General features: G+C 36.1%; 1 protein-coding gene and 1 pseudogene across 50 annotated transcripts in view; both read right to left on the bottom strand.

The window, feature by feature from the left end:
* Sox6 (SRY-box transcription factor 6) overlaps positions 1–20,069 on the bottom strand; it is a 689,857-nt gene that overhangs the window by 45,100 nt on the left and 624,688 nt on the right. For all 50 annotated transcript variants that reach the window (XM_087211270.1, XM_087211269.1, XM_021263841.2 and 47 more), the window contains one exon: positions 2,936–3,044. In XM_087211270.1, the coding sequence (XP_087067396.1) occupies positions 2,936–3,044 (109 nt within the window). The remainder of the gene's footprint in view (positions 1–2,935; positions 3,045–20,069) is intronic.
* On the bottom strand, positions 9,380–9,461 carry LOC147827980 (U2 spliceosomal RNA; annotated as a pseudogene).

The following is a 20,069-nucleotide window of genomic DNA, read 5'->3' as shown; positions in this document are numbered from 1 at the left end:
CAAGCTCCTAGAGGTCAAGGACATCTCTGATTTGTTGCCCATGCTTTGTCCAGGGTCTGGTTCAGGGGGTGGCTCAGGGTAGGCATGCAGGAAATGTTGGTGGTTTTGCTGGACCACAGACTTAGTGAAGGAGCAAATACATTTTTTTGTTATTCTGATTGTTTGGTCCCTTGATAGTTTTCCTGCTAAAGGAAATACAAAGGAATAAAGTAGAGAAAGTATTATGTGCATTTGTTATCTACTCTGCTTTTAATATGAACTGTAACTCCAGCAGGCTTTGCAATCAGCTCACACTTGAACAAATGCCAGGAAATAGGCTGAAGTCAGCAGAAGGCTACTCCCCATCCCGGCAGTCCTCACAAAAGCAGTGTGCTGCAGTAGGTATTAGACCAGGTAACTTGACTCCATTCATGAACTCAGTCCCCAAAAGCACATGAAGTCTCAATGGCAACTCTGGGCAAGCTTCTGAAGGAAGGTTTTCACACACTCCTTAAGCTCCTGGGCCACTACAGCCCTTCTCCTGTTATACTCAGCAGGCACTGCTGGTATGTGTGATCCAGTAATCTGAGAGCTGCTGCATGGTATGACCTGCTATATTTAGGGAGAGGAAATGGGCCACACTGAGGAGGGTCACAAGGAGTTTGCTCAGAAAAGTAAGTGAAGACACCATGTATTCAGTATGTGTACAGGGGTGCAGGCTGAAAATTGAGCCTGGTATCAAATCTCATCTCTATTCTTACTAGCTATATGGCTTTTAGCAAGTTATTTAATTGCTCTATAAAATTTTCTCAACTATAAAATACTTTTTCAGGGCTTTACAGAGATTAAATGAGAAAATATGTGTTTAAAACAATACATTCTGGGGCTGGGGATTTAGCTCAGTGGTTCTGCCACCTGCCTTTCAAGGACAAGGTCCAGAGTTCAATCCCCAGTACCAAAAAAAACCACAATACATTCTGTTGCCTATGAGAACCTGATAAATATTTGCTTAAAAAGCATAACTAGGAAAATAGATTTAGATCTAACAATCTGGATAATCTGCGTATTCATAGGTTTGGACCTAGATAACTTGAGTAATCTGAGTATTGAATGGACTATCCAAAAATATTTCTATAAAATGTTTCCCTACAGTAAAATTCTAAACTTCTTCCTTTCAAAATAGTACTTCTAAGACTATTAACATATCAAGCACATGATATTGTCAACTTTATTATCAGCATTACTGAGAGGCAATTGATTATAACTAATATGCAGTTAAGAAACAAAATGAAAATGGTCAAGTGACAGAGTAAGAAAAGTCTCTTAGAGTAAAGGTAAGGTGATAGAGCTCTAAAATTCCTACCTTATAGCCAAAAATGTAGACTGAATAGTCCACAATGATGAAAAACTTTATTTCATTCTATTTGGCTCAGGTACTCCACATACAATCTTGCAACAAAATTGAGATGGGCCAGACTTAAAACACCTCCTCACAGACTTTCAGGCCTGCTATCTGTCTGTGCTGCAGATAGATGGCTGACTGTGCAAGACCCATTATTTGGACTTTCAGGGTCCCTGGAAAGAAAGATCTCAACCCTCACTGCTGGAAAACCTGTACTTCTAAGCACCCGAGAAAATGTCAATATGTTCTTGGTGCCTATTCTTCAAGGAAGACAGCAAGAATGGTTCTGGTTTTGAGTCCTGTATCCCTCTCTTTCTATTTATCCCCTTCTTCTTCTCTTCCTCCATTTTCCCATTCTTTCCTTTTTGTTTCCCTCTTTCTATCTGTCTCTATCTCTGTGTCTGTCTGTCTGTCTGTCTCTCTCTCTCTCTCTCTCACACACACACACATACAAACCCATCAGAATTTATTTTAACACCTTGTCCCCAGGACTATCATCAAACATTAGACTGTCCTTCTGCTATAAAAAACCAGCCTTCTGGAAACTCTCAGAGGTGCTTCCTAATTTCTGATACTACTATTTCCTAGTGCTCACGCCACAGATTCTGAACTACCTGGGAAAAACCAGTTCTAATACAGCTATAAAATGTCTTCATGTGTTTTCAAGGGATTAGGGTCCTGGAAGAAATCCTAGTAACAGGGATACTAGTAAGATTCTTCCTCTCAAGCTAAAAAAAGGACTTTAGCAGGACTCAAGATGGGTAAAGTATCACATTACTCTGAAGAGAACAAATTAATCTTCCCTGACTGGTGGGACAGATTCTGCCAAAGAAACAGCTAACAGGAAAACCAGTCCTTACTCTGTGATGACACAGTAAATAACCAGGCAACATTACTACTGAAGTGCTGACCTAACCCATAAATTGTACCCAGCCTCTGGGGAGCAATTTCTGCTGATGTGCTGCTTGTGCATTTAAGACAAACAAACAGAAAAGAAAGAGAAGCAGACAGAATTTGATAAGGCTGCGGGTAAACATTCTGAAGTGAGGCAGCTCTTTCCACCTAGACTTTCAATGAACTTCAGTGATAGTGGCCAGGCATAAGCTAGGCCTCTCCTGAACAACGAGTAAGTTTGTGCAAGACCTGCTGGAAACCATCAGTTAGTCCCCAAAAATGGTTATATTGTACCTAGGAATTCCTTGATTTGGAATGTGAAAAACAAAAAAAGTCCTCCTTGTATTTCTTTTTTTTTTCTTTAACAAGAATGCACTGAGGTAAATCAAACACAGAATTCTGTTGCTCATCGGAATGTAGAGTTCTTTTATTTTAAAACTTTCAAGTGGTACCCTGAAGTACCTGGATGACTATGTGTTTATAATCTACTACTTCTCAAAGTTCTCAACTATAATACATACTGAAGACCAACATTTCCTTAGCTTTGCCTAGAAAATCTAGCTAGTGACCCCCAAGAAAGGCCCCAGTGATCCTACATCTAACTCAGACACACTTTCAGAAACACACAGCTACAGAAACAGCCATGTAAAAGCCACTCACCCTCTGCATCTTCTGGCCGAGTAAGGTCGATGACACCTGGGCCCAGCTTTCCATCTTCACTTGACTTTCCTGTTAACTGGGGCCCCAAATTCTCAAAGCGTGTTCTTTCCTAGAGGAAGGAATAATCAGAGGCTTATTCTAGCTTCCAAGGCAGCCACTTTTTCCTTCCAGTTTCTAATGGGCAAAAGGTGGATTTGTAAACATCATTTTTGACCCACTTGGCCTGTGAAAATCTTTCAGAAAGATTCTCCCAAAGCCTGATTGTGGCACTGAGAGCATTTAGACCATAGGACCTGTAAGGAAAGGAAGCCTGTAGTAGACCTGACAGAGCTGCTCAGCACTTCTCTCTTTTGGACTGGACCTAGAAATCTGAAAGGAATGCAAAAGAGTTGAGTCAAAAGTGCAAAAGCCAGAAAGAGCAGTTCCTATTAAAGTAATACAACTAAGTTCAGTGGGAGAGAATTATTCCCATTTAGAGATCATAGCTTGTACTGCTTTCACTGGGAAAATACAAACTAAAATTTTATGCACCAGGATTTCAAAAATATTTCAAAGCAGGTAAACTAAATGATGGAATCAGTACTTGTTTTTTTAACTGTGAGATCCTGGGAACTGAAAGAATTTCACTCCCAGCCAACCATGAACCAGGAAAGTTAACTATCCCAGTTGGTTAAGAGGGAAACACAAAACTGTTTTGCCCCTTCACTAGTTCTTCTAGGAGCAGGAGTCTGTGGCATCACAGTGACTGGAGCCCTGCTGCTCTCTGAATCAGTAGCAGAGGGCTCATTGGCTATCATTAACATGGTGTTCTTGTCTGCAGAAACCCAGCATGTGTCTCCCCCACACCCCCACTTCTTGCTACTCTCCAGACTCAAACTTGGCTTTGTGTTATGGTTATGAATGAATGAAACCTTGTTGTTCATTACTATGAAACAATATTAAATGTCATGTCAGCTTGAATTTACAGACATGAAATAGCAGCTTCCAGCTCCGGGAATGGTTTCTGCATGTTATACTTAATGCATTATGCAGCAGCAGAGTGCTGATTGCTGTTCAGTCTATTGTTCAATGACCTAGTTCTGTACTGAGCATGTTCAGCATTAGATGGAAATACTCTGAGTGTTCTCTTCTGTAAGATGTTTAGAAACTTGGAAATATTCTTAAAGAGCAAACATACAATTACTTGATAGAGGCTGTGCCTCATTTGTACAGTCTCACTACATTTGTGCTTTCTAATATGATTATTTTTGAATATCATTATATTTCTATAATTAATTCCCATCAGTCAAATTGTGCAGGAAGTCTTCTAGCTCCCCTTCATCATGGAATATGTTGAAATCTGTGTTGGAAGAAAACACAGCATAAACCTTGCTTTAATCTAGCACCATTTTTATGAGAGATTTGCAACAAAAATTATCATCATAAATTTCTCCAACTGGATTATACTAACTAGTTTCAATAATAGTATGTAGGGAAACCTCTGAAATATGACGCTTATAAAAGATGGAATGAAATGAAAACCAAATCAAGGGTGGTTCTTTAATATCTTCTTATATAAAAACTGCCACCCAAGAACAAATTAACCCAGATTGCAGGACACAACAAAAAGCAACCACAAGCTGTGTGGGAGCTTCACACATTATCAGGGGAAGGACAGCTGCCTTTAATCAGCCAATTTCTATTTTTGAGTAGCACTTTTGGGTGTCATGATGTAAGGAAAAAGAATTAAAGTGAAGATGAGTAGTACAAGGGGGAACAAAATATTTAACCTTTGTTTCATCACATTGTTTCACATTTCAATTATTTGCATGTGAATGCTTTCCCTGTTAAATGCAAAAGGAGTTTTGATATGACACCTGCAATCTTCTTGGAAGAACAACCTTTAACTGTATTTTCATGGGGGGAAAACAACTTTCTCTGACAATCAACAGACCGAGCTACCTATCAATATGCATATTTCAAGTATCTTTCTAGTCATTCATTCTCTTTGATTTTACCGGAAAATATTCTCAGTAAAAAAAAAATAAAGTTCCTGAAAGAATATCAATATTTTGACAAGGAAGGAGAAGAGGGAAAATTACATGCCATGGTTTGTAAAATCCTAAGACAACAAAGCTTACATGATGATAATATCTTTTATAAAAATGAAGTGCACTTGCAATTCAGTAGTATCAGCTTGTTTTTAATCATAACAAAAAACATTCAGAACATTCAACAACACATTCACAGTGTCTTTGAAGTCATACATTTTTCTGACTTCATTGAAAAAAATACTTTTGCAAAGATACTTTCCCTATAAAATATCAATATTTTGACAGTATAGAAGAAAAGGAATAATATCCCATGAAATACTTGTTAGGTAGGCAGAAAATAAATCAGTGATAAAAATTGTTTGGGGTATTGGGTTGCATTTTCAATTTGATGATATTAAGCACTGTTTGAGATTAAAGAAGGACCCTGCAAAGCCATGCCCTTTCATATAAATTTCCACCTAGTCTCCCAGAAGATTTCCTTCTTTTCTTCAAAGAATAGCTCAGAATATTTATTTGCTAGCCACATAATCATAAGATAAGAAGGCCCGATGTATACAAGTTAGGTCTGGGCAGCTGAGCTAAGCAAAGATTTTACCAGTGAGGTTGAACATGAGCTGAGTAAATACAGGATGTGAACATGGGCACAAAGAAAAATATAAGAATGTTGCAGTTCCAAGAAGCTTAAACTTCTGGCCATTAAATACCAATGGGTAGGCTCCTATACGGAACAAATATAGACCATGGGTGGCAAGTTCTTAAATCCAAATCCCACCCTCTCTACACACGTGCACACACACACACACACACACACACACACTCTTGAACTAGCCCTCACAATGCACATAGCTCTCAAGAAAGATATTTTGGTAATATAAGTAAAATACCTCAGTGCTTATTCCCCACCTGAAAAATTCCCCAATGGTCATGTTGACAGTGAAATGTGCATTTTACATGCAGCAATGTGATCAGACACTTATTTATGCATTGTCAGTCACAAACATGCAGGCAACATAAAAGTTATTGAAAAAAATTAAAGTCAGCTCTGCTGTGTTGTAGGACTGTTGGCTCTCTAAGTGCTTTGAAATTATGATGTATGAGATAGATGTTGCATATTAAATAAAGATATTTAAATGATAAAGCCCCCTTTAGTGAGAGCTGATGAATGTTAAATGTTACAAGCCACAAGATGGTAGCATCCATCATCTTCACATATTATCAGAGTCAATGACGGGGCAGACTCACTGATGACAGATAGACTGCTGCATTATTATCCCTTATTTCCAGAGTCACTGAACAAACCATTCAACTCCTCAGGCATTATTTTTAACTTTGCATTAAATTAGCAACTCCCCCCCCACCTCCCATGGCAAGACTGATCAATTATATCTTTGCATCAGTGGAGAGAGAGAATGGATTTGGCATAACTAAAAGACCAGAGGTTAGTTTTCATCTAGGAAAAAAAATCAACTTCTTACTGGCAACAAATGTGAAATTGTGATCTGGGGGGAGAACACCAATGAAACAGTAAGCACACAATAATGGCTTTTCTTTGCACTTAGATAAAAGCTGAATTTTTGATGTGCACAGTATATTTTAATAAAATTTTATATACTATGTTTTATACACTTATTGGCTATTCCATAATAATGTGTGTGCTAACAGTAAAATTGCTCTTAAATTTATGTGTGTTATTTATACATTCTCACATAACAATGCTTTTTGTTGTAAAAAATATTCTGTTTATTAATGTAACTTTACAACCACTGCATCCAAGATCCGTGGTAAATTAATGACATTTTTATTATTTTATAGTGTCATTAAATTTTTACTGATCACTCCATCAAACAGAGGCAGTAAAGGCCATAATGTAAACTGGGACACTTAGATCAGGCAGCAGGAAGACATTCCATATAGTCTGAAGAAAACTGCTAGCAATAAATGATATTTATACCATCTTTAAGCATGTGAGAATACTTGGATAAGTTTGGCAAAACTGTTTCAGTAGTAGAGTGGATTGTGTACTTAAATAACAGTTTGCTTGCTAGCGAGACCAGCCTTTTTCAAACCATATGTGAGATGACTGATTGTAGCTATCTCCTAAAAACCAACACATGAAATGTAATGATGTGCCAAGCACCTTCCTTCCGAATCACCAAAACTGACCGGCTTATAACCACACTTCCAATTTTTTCAATAAGTCTCCTTTCCTACAGACTGAAGGGAGAAATGGTACATGCTGAGGAAAGCTTTTTGTTTGTTGCTTCACAAATATCTTTTATTTAAGTAGGCATGTCTAGACAACAATGTGATGTATTTTATTCCAATGGTCTAAATGAGAAGCACCTTACCAACCTTTACGCAAAAGCTCATTTATAAAGAATGTCTGAACATCAGGTCATTATAGCAGCTATGCAGCATATAACTAGGGTGCTATTACCTATACGGTAGTTATAAGTGTGTGAAAAATAATTATTCTGTGTTATTTTCATATGTAAAATACATTATAATTAGGATGCTCCCTATATTGACTCTCTTAAATAAACTTAAATGTGTGTTATTAACTAATTGCTGAGCATTCCATTTATGCATATATAAGACAGTAAATAGAAAATTCTATGCTCATATAATCATGGATTTAGAAGCACCTATCTTCTATATGGGAAATCTGTTATGATTGTTTTTTTAAGTAAATAAGAATTTTATTGTTATATACCAAAACATAGCTTTAAATATTAAAGACTTTTTAAATCTTTCAAATTTGTAATGATAAGGAATTTTTCAGGAAAGATGAATGCTGCAGCCCTATCAATTGTGTGTGTGTGTGTGTGTGTGTGTGTGTGTGTGTGTGTGTATGTGTGTGTACATTCCTAAAGCGGGGCTTCCTAAGATAAATGAAAAACATGTATATTATGAATAGAAATTATCTAACACCACCAATATACTGAGATACAATCAAACCTCAAAATTTCAACAGTGTCTAATCTATTGAGTGCTTGCTGTGTGAAGTCTTAGTGTTTTCATCCCACCTTGAAGCTTTGATCTTTCTGGACTTTTGATTGCCACTTCTACATTTTAGTGACTCTCTAACCCAGGAAAATGGTTCCCTAAACTAAAAGTAAAGACTTCCTATAAAAGCAGCTTTCCCTTGACACAACTTACTTCCAGTTCTGTGTTTACGTCAGTGCTACCTGGCCAGGAGTACTTGTCTCACTACTGTGCTTTGTCTAGTGAGTCACCCAGGGTTACTGAATTTCCTTCCACAAGGCCTCTTTGCCTGATCTCTACTCTCCCAGTGCCCTTCTACCATCACTACCTGTACCTTCTTCAAGCCCGTACACATAGCTAACCACTGCAGCCTCTTTCCTGGTCTGCCTGATCTTTGGCACTGCCCTCCCAGCCCATCTACCCACACTCCTTCCTCAGTGTGAGGAACCTTCTTCATTCAGAACCTTCAGTGGCTTCCGGTTTATTCCTGCATCTCATCTAAACTACATCCCTTCATTTACTATTCCTTACCTACCTTTTTTTTTTTTTGGTACTGGGGATTGAACTCAGGACCTCGTGCTTGTGAGACAGGTGGTGGCACCACTGAGCTAAATTCCTGGCCCTTATCTGCCTTTTAAAACTCAATTTTCTACAATTCTCCCATTTTACATGCTCTGCTTGGGGCAGATAATAGCTTGCTTCCAGGTAATAACAACATGATCACACCTTTCTTGTGGCTACTGGGAAATGCTTCCTTTTCTCATTCTCCTTGACAAGTCTCATTCATATTGAAAAATCAAAGTTTTCCACGAACTGTATAACCTTTCTAATCTACCTATTTTCTGACATGTCAAAATTCTTACTCTTTTCTACATAATTAGCCCCTCGTTATATAGTACTATTGGAGTTTATTTCATGTACACTAACTAGCAAGTCTTCAACAAAATAAAAAGGTTTTACAAACCAGGGATTATATATCAGACCTTCTTTACCTACCTATATCTTATGCACTATTTAGTATTATTGTCCATAAATACTTGCAAGTTTATAAGAGCCACATAATTTACCCACATAAATCAAAAATATCCTGCATAAGAGGGTTTGCGGTTTGTTTTTGATTGTTTTCAATTGTGGGGATTGAACCCAGGGCCTTTACACTGAGCTACATTCCCCAGCCCCTTTTATTTTTTAGTTTGAGACAGGGTCTTTCTAAATCACCTGGACTGGGCTCAAACTTTCAATTATCCTGCCTCAGCCTCCCAGAGTGGTAGATTACACATATGTGCCATCAAGTTTGTAAAACAGATATTTAGACTCAAACACTCCACCCTGTATTGGTGATATTTCTTTAAGCATAATAAACAAAACAAGGAAATCTAGATATATTTCTTAAATATTACATAAAACTGGGAAATAAGCAATTTTAGAAAAGTGCAATAAAATGCATTTATTTACATAGCTTAATATGAATTCTACACTTGATCTTAGCCAAAAGGCTGAGAAGTGATTAATATGAATTCTAACTTGGACTTTCTGTAGGTAAATACTTGCATCTTTGAAAGTATTTGCAAAGCACTGGCAGAAGAAGACATTACCTATGATAAAAGCTTGGCTTATAAAGCATAACACATTTCAAAATAAAGTTTTATTTGTGTTTTGTTTTGTTTTGTTTTGAAAGCAAGACAAAGCCAAGAATGATGTTGACCAATACTCTGTTAATATGGATGACTTGCTCTGATGCTTTGCTCTGGATATATCTTGCCATGATGTGATTCTCAATAGATATTGTTTACCTACACATGTGGTTTTTCTTTTATTGACTTAAATTCTATCACTTCATTATCCTTCATTTTATATCCTTTATTATACATTTAATATTTAATGAAGGATCAAAAATGTAGGCTTAATACTGGAAAGTAATCACATATACTCTTTAAAAGGTGATTCTTTTTTAAGGACATTATTTTAGAAGCACTGGGATTTACTTTCACAGTGACATTTTGATGGCTCCAGAGTCAGTAATCATGATAATAAAGACTCTGGCCAAGAGAGATGAAGTTCATTATTAAATCTCATTGTTAAATAACATTTTGTCAGCTAAAACTATTAATTTTTCTATCCCCTAACATATCCTTAACATCAAAATTCTTCTAGGACTCGTGATTTAGTTAAGGCCTAAGTTTTTCAAGTACTAGGATACAAGTAGGGAAGAGTGGCACTTATTGATCAGCTGTGAGTACAAAGGTCTTTCCAATGAGTATTCCCTTTAACTTCACAACAATGCCAAAAGGAAATTACTACTGTTGCTATCAATCTTATGGTTAAAAAGGTGAGGCTCAAAAATACTTTTAAATATTTTATTTAAGTCATTTAACCAGAATTTAGTTAGAATTTAGTGTTTGTGCTGGGGTGAATTTAGAATCATAACTCTACAGTGTAATTACCTTATGATCTCTCTGAGCTCATTCTCTCATCTGTAAAATGGGACAGAAAATGCTCATGCCACAGGGCTGTAATGATTAAGTGTGACTAAGCGAGAGTTTACATGAATGAGCCCTTTGTGAAAAAAAACAAAGCAATTCATAAAATACCCACTTCTGTTCTGACATTATTTAGCATTTCAAAACTAAACACTAATGAAGAGAGTGTCTTGATCTGAAGAGCAGTATCTACTCTCCTGCATGAGCAACAGAACTATATAATGAAAGATGCATCCTTTTTGTCTTGGCTTCTAAGCATCTCCAAACTAAATTTAGATCCCAACCCTCATAATCATCTTGCAATTTTCTACTTTTAAACCCTCAAATGTTCCTCACATTTCTGTATGATAAGAAACATGAGTCTCTGTATAGTTTATATGACCTTTTATTATTTGGCTCCTGCTACTTTTAGCAGCTTCATGTCCTCATTCCAGTTTATATTCTCTGTTCCAACAAAAATGGAACATCTTGGAGTTTCCCAAATATGACATTCCCTAGCTCTGTGTGTTTCCATATACTATTCTATCTTCCTAGAAGGCCCTTCTCTTCCTGATGACATCATAATTAGTCCTCTCCAGCCTAAGTAAAGCATTTTTTCTTAACAAATTCTTTTGTTGATTTTCTTCTACCAGCCTCAGGGGGAAATCTATCACTTCCTCTTTTATTCCATTACCATGTCATGTTTATAGAAAGACATAATTATTGGTTTATATGTCTATTTACATGACTCCTCAACTTGCTCTAAAGTACAAAGTCCATATTTTATTATCTTTATATCATAAGTGCCTCTTATGATGTTGTACATAGCAGGCACTCTAGTGGCTAAGTCCTGTAAATTTATTTCCCTCTCTTCTTTCATTTTAACTCTACTTTTAAATAAAGTAAAATTACTTTTCAGGGCTTTAAAAAAGCAGTGAGATACAACTGATTGAGAGATAAATACAAAGAAAGGTATGTAAGTCACTTAAACAGTGGAATGATCTTCTTGTGGTGGGCCTAGGGCTGTATACAAGAAATCTGTCTTATTACTATATGAAAGGGTTCTGCAAAAAGAATTTTTTATAAAATCTTGACCCCTCAAAAATATTCCTCTAATACATCTTTTATATTGCTTAGCAATTCACCATCAGCAAATCTCTCTGAACTAATGAAAAATGCCAATCTCTTAGGAAAGGATAATAGAATAAACTGTTAAAATGAAAATGTATTAAATTTAATTTATTTCCTCCTGAGAAATAATAGCATTCTTAGGGATAATAATCCAGGTGAAACCTCATAGAGACAGAAAGCAGTTGGTCAAGGGGGGAATACCTGAAATATTTCACAAGAGTTGGAGAGTATACAAGCTAAGCAAAGATGACTATTAAGGGCTGAACTGTATCCTCCCCAAGTTCATAAGTTGAATTCCTAACTCCTAGCATCTCAGAATGTGACTATATTTAGACATAAGGCTTCTATAGATGTGACTAAGTTTAAAATGAGGCAGCTAGGGTGGGTCCTAATCCAATCTGACACAATAGGAGACACAAGGACATGAAATAGGAAATCCATGTAGGGACACAGAAAATGATGTCCATATACAAGCCAAAAAGAGACACTTCAGAGAAAAACTAAACCTGCTGACACATTATCTTGTACTTTAAGCTTCCATAACTGTAAGGTAATAAATGTCTGTTCTTTAAGCTACCCAGGCTATGGAGTTTTGTTATGGCAACTCCAGCAAACCAATACAATGGCAGCTTCTGCCTCATGTAACAAAAGATTCTTGTTCTTGGCCAGAAATTGTCAGATAATGAAGCAACATCCTGTCACCTCAAAAATAATTCTCTGGAAACTTCTGTAATTAAGACCTAATAGTGGCTCTATGTGTTGATAGTCGTATCTATCCATCTATGAATGACTCTTCAAAAATGAAAGGCAGATATTTAAGGTATTGACAAAATTTTTCAAAAACCAGAAGATTCATAACTGAGGCAAGAAACTAAGTCAGTAAAGACTGACATAAGCTGTTCAGAGCTCCTCTCAGCATGGTGGTATAGGCAGCAAGACAAGAGGTCCTTGGGGTGGAGAAAGTGTCTCATGACCTTCTCTATCTCCAGCTAGTACTGTGCCCTGCAAATGCAGAAGCATGCAGCACAGGCCTGCTAAAATGAACTAATGTCTTCAGAGCTTCTTGTGGATATGTTTTATGGAGCTTTCAAAAACATTCTCAAATGATGTATGATAAGTTTCCCTCAGGATTTGAAGAGTACAACAAACTAAGCAAGTCTGTCTCCACAATCCTGGCAATGACAGCATCCTGTACATCTCCTGTAACACACACTTAGACTCCTGTCACTGACCATGAGATGATAAATTATAACAGTAGCACTAACTCTGAAGATATGAGACCCTTTTAGCCTGGGAGCCACTGAATTAAATTAGTTTCATCAGGATTACAGTGCTTACTGAACCTCTTTAACCAAATGCTTTCTGTCTCATTCATATGGTTTTAATATGGTTTGAACCAATTGCAAGGTTATTTATAAGTTTGCAACTCCCACGCAGAGTTAGAAAGCATTCAGATTCAAGCAAATCCATTTGTGTGGCAGCCCAACTCCTACTTCTATGTGGTTTCAACTTTTTTTTCATGTATAAAGGTATGATGCAGACTTGTTCCTGAATATCTTCTGATTAACTATTTGTTTCAGTAACAAGTTCACAAAAATGTTCCATTATAAAGTTACACAACTCATGTTAAAACTGAACATGTGACTTAAAAACTGGAAAATTCTATCTCCACTTAAACTATCAATAAGACTTTGTTACTCTAACATTTACCATATGGACAAATGGTATCACAGTAAAACTAATCATCTAGGCAAATGTCTTTGTCCAAAAGGGCATCTTGGAAATTCTATTAGTTCAAAATCTAAGCATTTGATTTCAGATATTTATTTAAACAGCAATGTATATTTTAACATATTGTTCCTGGAAACACAGGTGAAATTAATCAAGTTGAAAACATCAAAGCCACATTTTTCAAAAATGTACCTTCTATATCAATTTTAACTGGCAAACTGAAAATTTTGAAGATTTTTGTCTTAGAAACATAAAAACAAAAAGTGGAAAAATGTAAAGCATCACCATGATTTATTTGGTTTAACTTATGAGATATATAAATATACCATGTCCTTCAAGAGGTTTTCCTATCATTTAAACAAATATGTATGCTATAAAAATAACATCTATCTTTAAAAGAAAAATAAGAGTCACGAGGAAGCTTCAGTGCAGAAGGTATTGGAAAGGCCTCTTCGACTGTGAGCACTGAGATCCCAGAGGCAACAAGGAAAGCGACCTAGCCCAAACCTCAGCCTCCTGCTCCTTCCACTAAGCCACTCTGTGCACTCAGAAACTATGCTAGTCCCTGCTTATTTCCTCTATAAAATGAGGGAGCTGAATTAATGTATCTCCGTGATTTCTTTCAGCTCTGAAATTTTAGGATTCTACAATACTTGACTTTTTTGCTCCCTGAGATTTCTACTGCAGCATACAGTAGGTACAATCACTTCACCATGTCATAGAAAATTCTGAGTGATTATTCATATTCTCAAGGAAAGCATTCAAAAATAATCTATTTGTCAAACAAGTCTACCAAACCATGGTCACACTCGGTCAAAAAGCATTTGCTTACTATTTCTAAAATTCCATCCTACCATAGGCAAAAGCTATAAAAGGGAAGGAGCACATGGCAGGGGAAGGCAAGAGAAACCAGAATTTGGATTAAATTCTCTATGTCCCTAGTTTTACATTCACTAGGGTGGCACTAGCACGGAATATATCCCTAGTTTTATTTTCACTATGGTGGCACTAGCAGACCATATATATATCCCTTTTGTCTGCAAGCAAAGTAACATAAATGCAGATTGCTGCTGAAAGGCCTCACTTCAGAAAAAAGTGATGAACTTGATGTCAAGATTTTGCATATTTTGGGCCAGGGCTTTAGCTCAGTGGTTCTGCTACCTGCCTCAAAAGCGCAAGGACCCAAGTTCGATCCCCAGTGCCAAAAAAACAAAAAGATTTTGCATATTTTATTATTATCATCTTTCTAGGAAAAAAAGAATTACTAATAAGATTAAATAAAGTTACAACTAAATTTGCAATAAAATATAACCTAGGACTATGTCTGATTGTACAAAAAGCTTTTTTTAAAGATTAAGAATAAAAAACAAACTTATGTTTTTATTTCAAAAAAGATTTTTAAATCATTCTGAAATTAAACTTTTTAAAATGAGTTTAAAAGAAGAAGAAAATATTTAGGAACCCCATTCAAAATAATACAACAATGTGGCAACATTATAAAGGACAAAAGACAGTGTCCAACTGTGGTGATATGTGTTAATTGTATGGTTTTCCAAAGATGTGGGAGAACTGATATCAATTACGGTATAATTACCATTACTTCCAACAGAGTTAACATGTAGTTACCACAAAATAACATACAATTAACTGGTGTCACATTGCACACTAAGCTAAATAAGATACAAATTAAAAATTCCCATATGTAGCCATAATATTCTTCTATATCTTAAAAAATAAAATAAAAAAAAAAAACAACTTTTCTCTGATAATGTCACAGCCCTTTTAGGAATTAGTATAATTATTTCAAATATGGGAGAAATCTAAGACATATATGTTAGGAGGCAACATTTTTAGATTTAAGATGAAAAATTGCATTGGAAAGGAATCTATGTATTAACAAAAATTTAAATTTCTTAAGCTAAAGCTATTGTAAATAAAATTAGCACTTTCTTCACATTTCCTTTAGCTCCTGACAATTAGCTCTGTTTTAAAGCCAAATTCAAGAATATTCTTAATTTTTACTAAACTACATCTAATTTTTTTTTTTTTAGCAAACGTTGGACAAGAGCCCTCTTTAGTAGTGCTATGGAGAGATTCAGAGAATTCATTTCTGCCCAGAAAGGGAGCCTTATGTAGAGTTACTCAGGTGATTTGCAATGTGCAATAACAGATCATGTCTCAGTATGAAAATTTTCCTTATCTGGGGGTGAACTGAAGAACAAAGAAGGCTATAGTTCAGTTTGAAGAAGTAACCTTCATTGTTGGAATGTTCAAGTTCACAGCAGTAACACAAGACACTTCCACATGTTGCATGTAAGAGAGAGGCATGTGTGCAAATGTGTACACATCAAGCCCCCACCTAGGTTTAATTACAAGAGAACTGGAAATGGCAGAGTGCAATGCTGTGAGGTTGACGAGAGGACAAAGGGAAAGTAGCTATATTTCAAATACAGCTACAGTGTATCTGCTATATCCTTCTTAAACATCTGGGCTTCCAATTATTTACTGAACTCATGTGTAAGAGTTATTTGGGAGGGGCCAGGGATTTAGCTCAGTGGTTCCGGTGCCTGCCTCGAAAGTGCAAGGTTCTGAGTTCGATCCCCAGTACCAAAAACAAAAACAAAAACAAGAGTTATTTGGGAATACTATAAATGGTTATGGAACAGGGACATACTAACTGCTTTGTAAAATACTTCCAGGATTGAACTCTTGGTAAAATCTTGAACATTATGAGTGAAAACTGCTGTGAGATTATTATCTTTTAGTAAATGTGTGAAAACCGTGAAGTTGTTAGCATGCTAAGAATAAATTTTGTAAATAGCATGCTAATTAGAGTAGCAGGAAATATTTTACTAGGACCTTGTATTTGCATATTTTTGAAGATTTAGATTATTTTTTATACCTGACTTTTCTTTTGTTTCTTTTTTCTTTGTGATTTTCAAATGCTTAAAGAGATTAAATGAGATTAAAAGAGGCTGGGCATGTTTGTAAAAGGCTGCACATCTTGTTTGAAAATTATTACATAAGCATGTGCAGAGATCAACAAAGCTTTCAGGACAGTTTGTTCCCTCATGTAGTCAATATTTTCCCCTTTTACAATGAATACAAAGCTTAGAAATAGATATGTTATTCTTGCACCTAGGTCCGTGTTTTAGTTTACTAAATTCATGACCCTTTGTTAGGCTCTGAGGGAAACCACACTGGTTAGGAGGAATGACAACAGAACAATGATGGATACATCATTATGCCATGTTATTTCCTCCTGTTCCCACTTCACCACTACAATTCTCTGATTATTGCAGTCTCAAAAAATGTGCTGATCACAATCACTGTGTGTGTTAGGCGACTGCCAAGCCCGAGAAGCTACTCTTCCAGATAGAGTACATTATGCATGTGATGTAAATGAGGTATGGGCTCTCTGCATGTAGGCTGTTTGTCATCAGAAAGCCAGTGAATGGAAGGGACGGGTACAAGTGATTATCATTCCCTCCACTGTGTCTACAAATGGTAAAAATAAATACAAACAAATACAAATACATGTCACCTGTCCTCACAACTGACTCTACCTCACAGAATCCTAAAATATTTTCAGTATAAAGTATATTTTGGGCAGAGTTTTTTATTTGTTACTATTCGGAGGGAGGAGGTTGCTATCTCCATATTCAGAAGTTAGACACTGAAATGCAGTACATTATAGGTCATGACAATGAGGGTAGAGAATCCACCAACTTTATTTCTCAATAACTTAGAAATCAATCTTCAGGTTGATTTTTCAACAGTTTAAGTATCAAAACTATAATAGAATTGGAACTGAATTTATGGAATAGTTCATAAATTAGAACTCAATCTAATAACTCAAGTTTGGAGACTAAATAGTAAGATATTTTAAAATGTGGGAACTGAATTCCTGGTCTGATTCAACGTAATTAAATAATCTTTCCTGTAGAATTAGCAAAGGTGCTCAGATCACAGGTTAAAATTTCTAAATGAAAAGAGCAATGCCTCAAGGAATCTAGTAATGTCCATCAACAAACAAGCACATGTTTATTACTAAAGTTTAGATAGTAGTTCTCCTGGTCCTTCTCCAGCCCCTGACTAGGTCAGGAGAGACCTGGAAAATTAGGCAGAGAGGATTTAAGGCAGAGAGATTGTTCACTCAGTCCCAAAGACCGTCTAATAAGAATTGCCTAAAATGACTTTGTACTGACTCAAGAGAAAAAAAAAACAGTTACAGTATTTGTAGAATATACAACTTATGAAAACGTTAAAATAAGCAGAGTTTTTAACTCTTTGCAGGATTTTAATGGTACTTTTAGATCAATTAATGACTTAATAGTGCAAGGATAATAATTATACAAACTACAAAAGTTTTAAAAATATAACTTTTATTTAACTCTATTGCAAAATTTGACACATAGAGAAGCAAAACCTCAAAAAAAGATTAAGTCTGCTTTCCAGTGATTACATAAAGTTCATATTCAAATTTATATTATTATCAAAATTTTAGCTTTCCATAGTAAAAGTGATGACCATAAAGGTAGCCATAAATAAGCAAACACACAACCCTGTTCCTAAGGCTGGCCAGCCTTCTTGCCTATAACAAGACTAGCATGTTAAAACCTGTCATTTAAATAAGAATTTAAGGAGCTATAGATTCTGTTATTGGTAATGTGATATGAGAGGCTAGATTATTAGAATGCTCAGACCAAATAAATGAACAAGTTTTAATACAAACAATCTGTTTAGGAACTGTTTGGTTTGAAATATCAGTCTTCACTTGAAAACCAGTTAATATGTCTGCAGCACTCACATTTGTATTTTTAGTTATTTTAAAATTCATTGTCCATTGTTCTAAACAGTCACATACCTTGCCTTCAAGATAAACTGATTTATCTCTTGTAGTAAACATGATCATATTCCTTACAGGGACTTGATGCATGAACACAGCACTTCACAATCTACCCCCCTTTTAAACTCCCCACCTCTCCTTTCTCTGGGGAGAGGAATGGGTTAAAAAAAGGAATTGAGAAATGTCATGTACATGTACTAACTCCTCATGATAAATTTAATCATAATGTACTACAAACAGTTACCAATAAAAATAATAATTTAAAAAGGCAAACTGATTTAACTGCAAACTTCACCCTTTAATATATTTCTACAGGAAGACAAATTAATATTTAATATTCCCTCAAATATTGCCTTTAGATAAATTTTTTCTCATTAAGTTACTCTTTAATATTATAAAAGTTTGGGGAAATGACCCTGGGAAACCAGTTTGTACAAAGCCACATGACATTCATTAAATTACAGGGTTTTGACCTCATTGTTTTGCATTGATCAGTAAATCCACCTACATTTCACTAATTCTCAGTCCTCATCTAATTCTCTGAGAAAAAAATTAATATTTCCCATAAACTCCAGAAATCTTCGATACAATAAATTTGGCTTACTTGAAACAGATTTCACTTGCTTTCTACAACCTGTCCTTTCCACCACCACCCATAAAGATGATTGACAAAAAATTGTTTTATTTATGAAAAAACAGTGAGGTCATACTACTTATTTATGCCATCAGCCTAAGGCAGCTTTGAGTCCACCTCATGCTAATGATACAGGAGGCAGGAGGCACACAGCATAAAGTGTCCCTCCTAAGCAGAAATCATCAACCCAGTGCCCCTGCTCCTCACACAACAAACACAGCCCGTGCCCACCATGATGACTGTCGGCATCACAGAAACTGTAAAACCCTTTCAGCTCACTGTCTCATTTGTAAGACATAATCTACTGATTCTACAGAACATATTGAAGTTCAGTAAGATAAGACTTCCTCAAAATCCCATAGATAGTAACCTAGAAAACAGAATTCTAGCTTTAAAATCCAGGCTGAATTTCTTTTAATATTTTGTATGACTTAATTTATGAGACTTGGCTCAGTCTTAGGTACAGGTCATGAAATCAGGAAGATCAGCATCCAAGCTGGCTTCCAAAGCTTTCAAAGTCAGTATTTATTTCATAAATTTAACTTTCTGAATTTACTTAAGTCTAAGACTTTACTGCATAGCCATTTAATAAATAAAATCAACACTAGATTCTGAATAAATTTGTATCCGTTGTCTCTCAATCCCCTGAAGCTGTGCTACCTCCTTCACGTATGGTAATTCCTAGGCAGTTGAGGGCAGTCTTGCTGGAGGTGCACACCCAGGAGCTCCTGTGACTGAGGTGATATCAGTAACATGGGAGCAGAGTAAGGAGAAGTGGTATTGCATCCTAGTACCCTGTCAGAGAGAATCTAGAAATAGCAGCTGCTTCGTGCAACTACTAGAATTTGGAGAAAAATCATCAGTGGTCAGAGATTGAACCCTACCTGCAGTAGGATATAAGCTTTCAGAGAGAAGTAAAGGAAGGAGGGAAAAAGCGAAAAAAGAATCAGAAGGAGGGAGGAGAGATGGTACAAAGGAAGTAAAAGAGAGAAAGAAATCCTCAGCCATATAAGGAGATGGAGACAGAGAAATACAGACTGTGAGCAACAGACGTAGAACTTCAGAATAGAAGGCAGGGGAGAATGTGGCAGTGAGGGAAAGCAACTTGGGATTCTCCTAAGGTCCAGTAAGAAGTAATTTTCCTACAATATGACTTTCCTCTGCCAGAGGAAGGCCAGGCATATTCAAAAGTTCAGAGAGACCCAGATGAAAATATTTTATTCCCACAAGGGTAGCTACTACTTTCAAAATCTGGTCTATTGTCAGAAGTATGTAGTCAATGAATAGTGCCAGAGCATTTTCAGCTCAGTGT

Source organism: Heterocephalus glaber, unplaced genomic scaffold, assembly GCF_053883595.1.
Source record: "Heterocephalus glaber isolate CG9 unplaced genomic scaffold, H.glaber_assembly_v1.0 deba00001428, whole genome shotgun sequence".
Lineage (NCBI taxonomy): Eukaryota > Metazoa > Chordata > Mammalia > Rodentia > Bathyergidae > Heterocephalus > Heterocephalus glaber.
The sequence above is the reverse complement of the archived record's forward strand: the minus strand, read 5'-3'. Positions and strand labels throughout refer to the sequence as shown.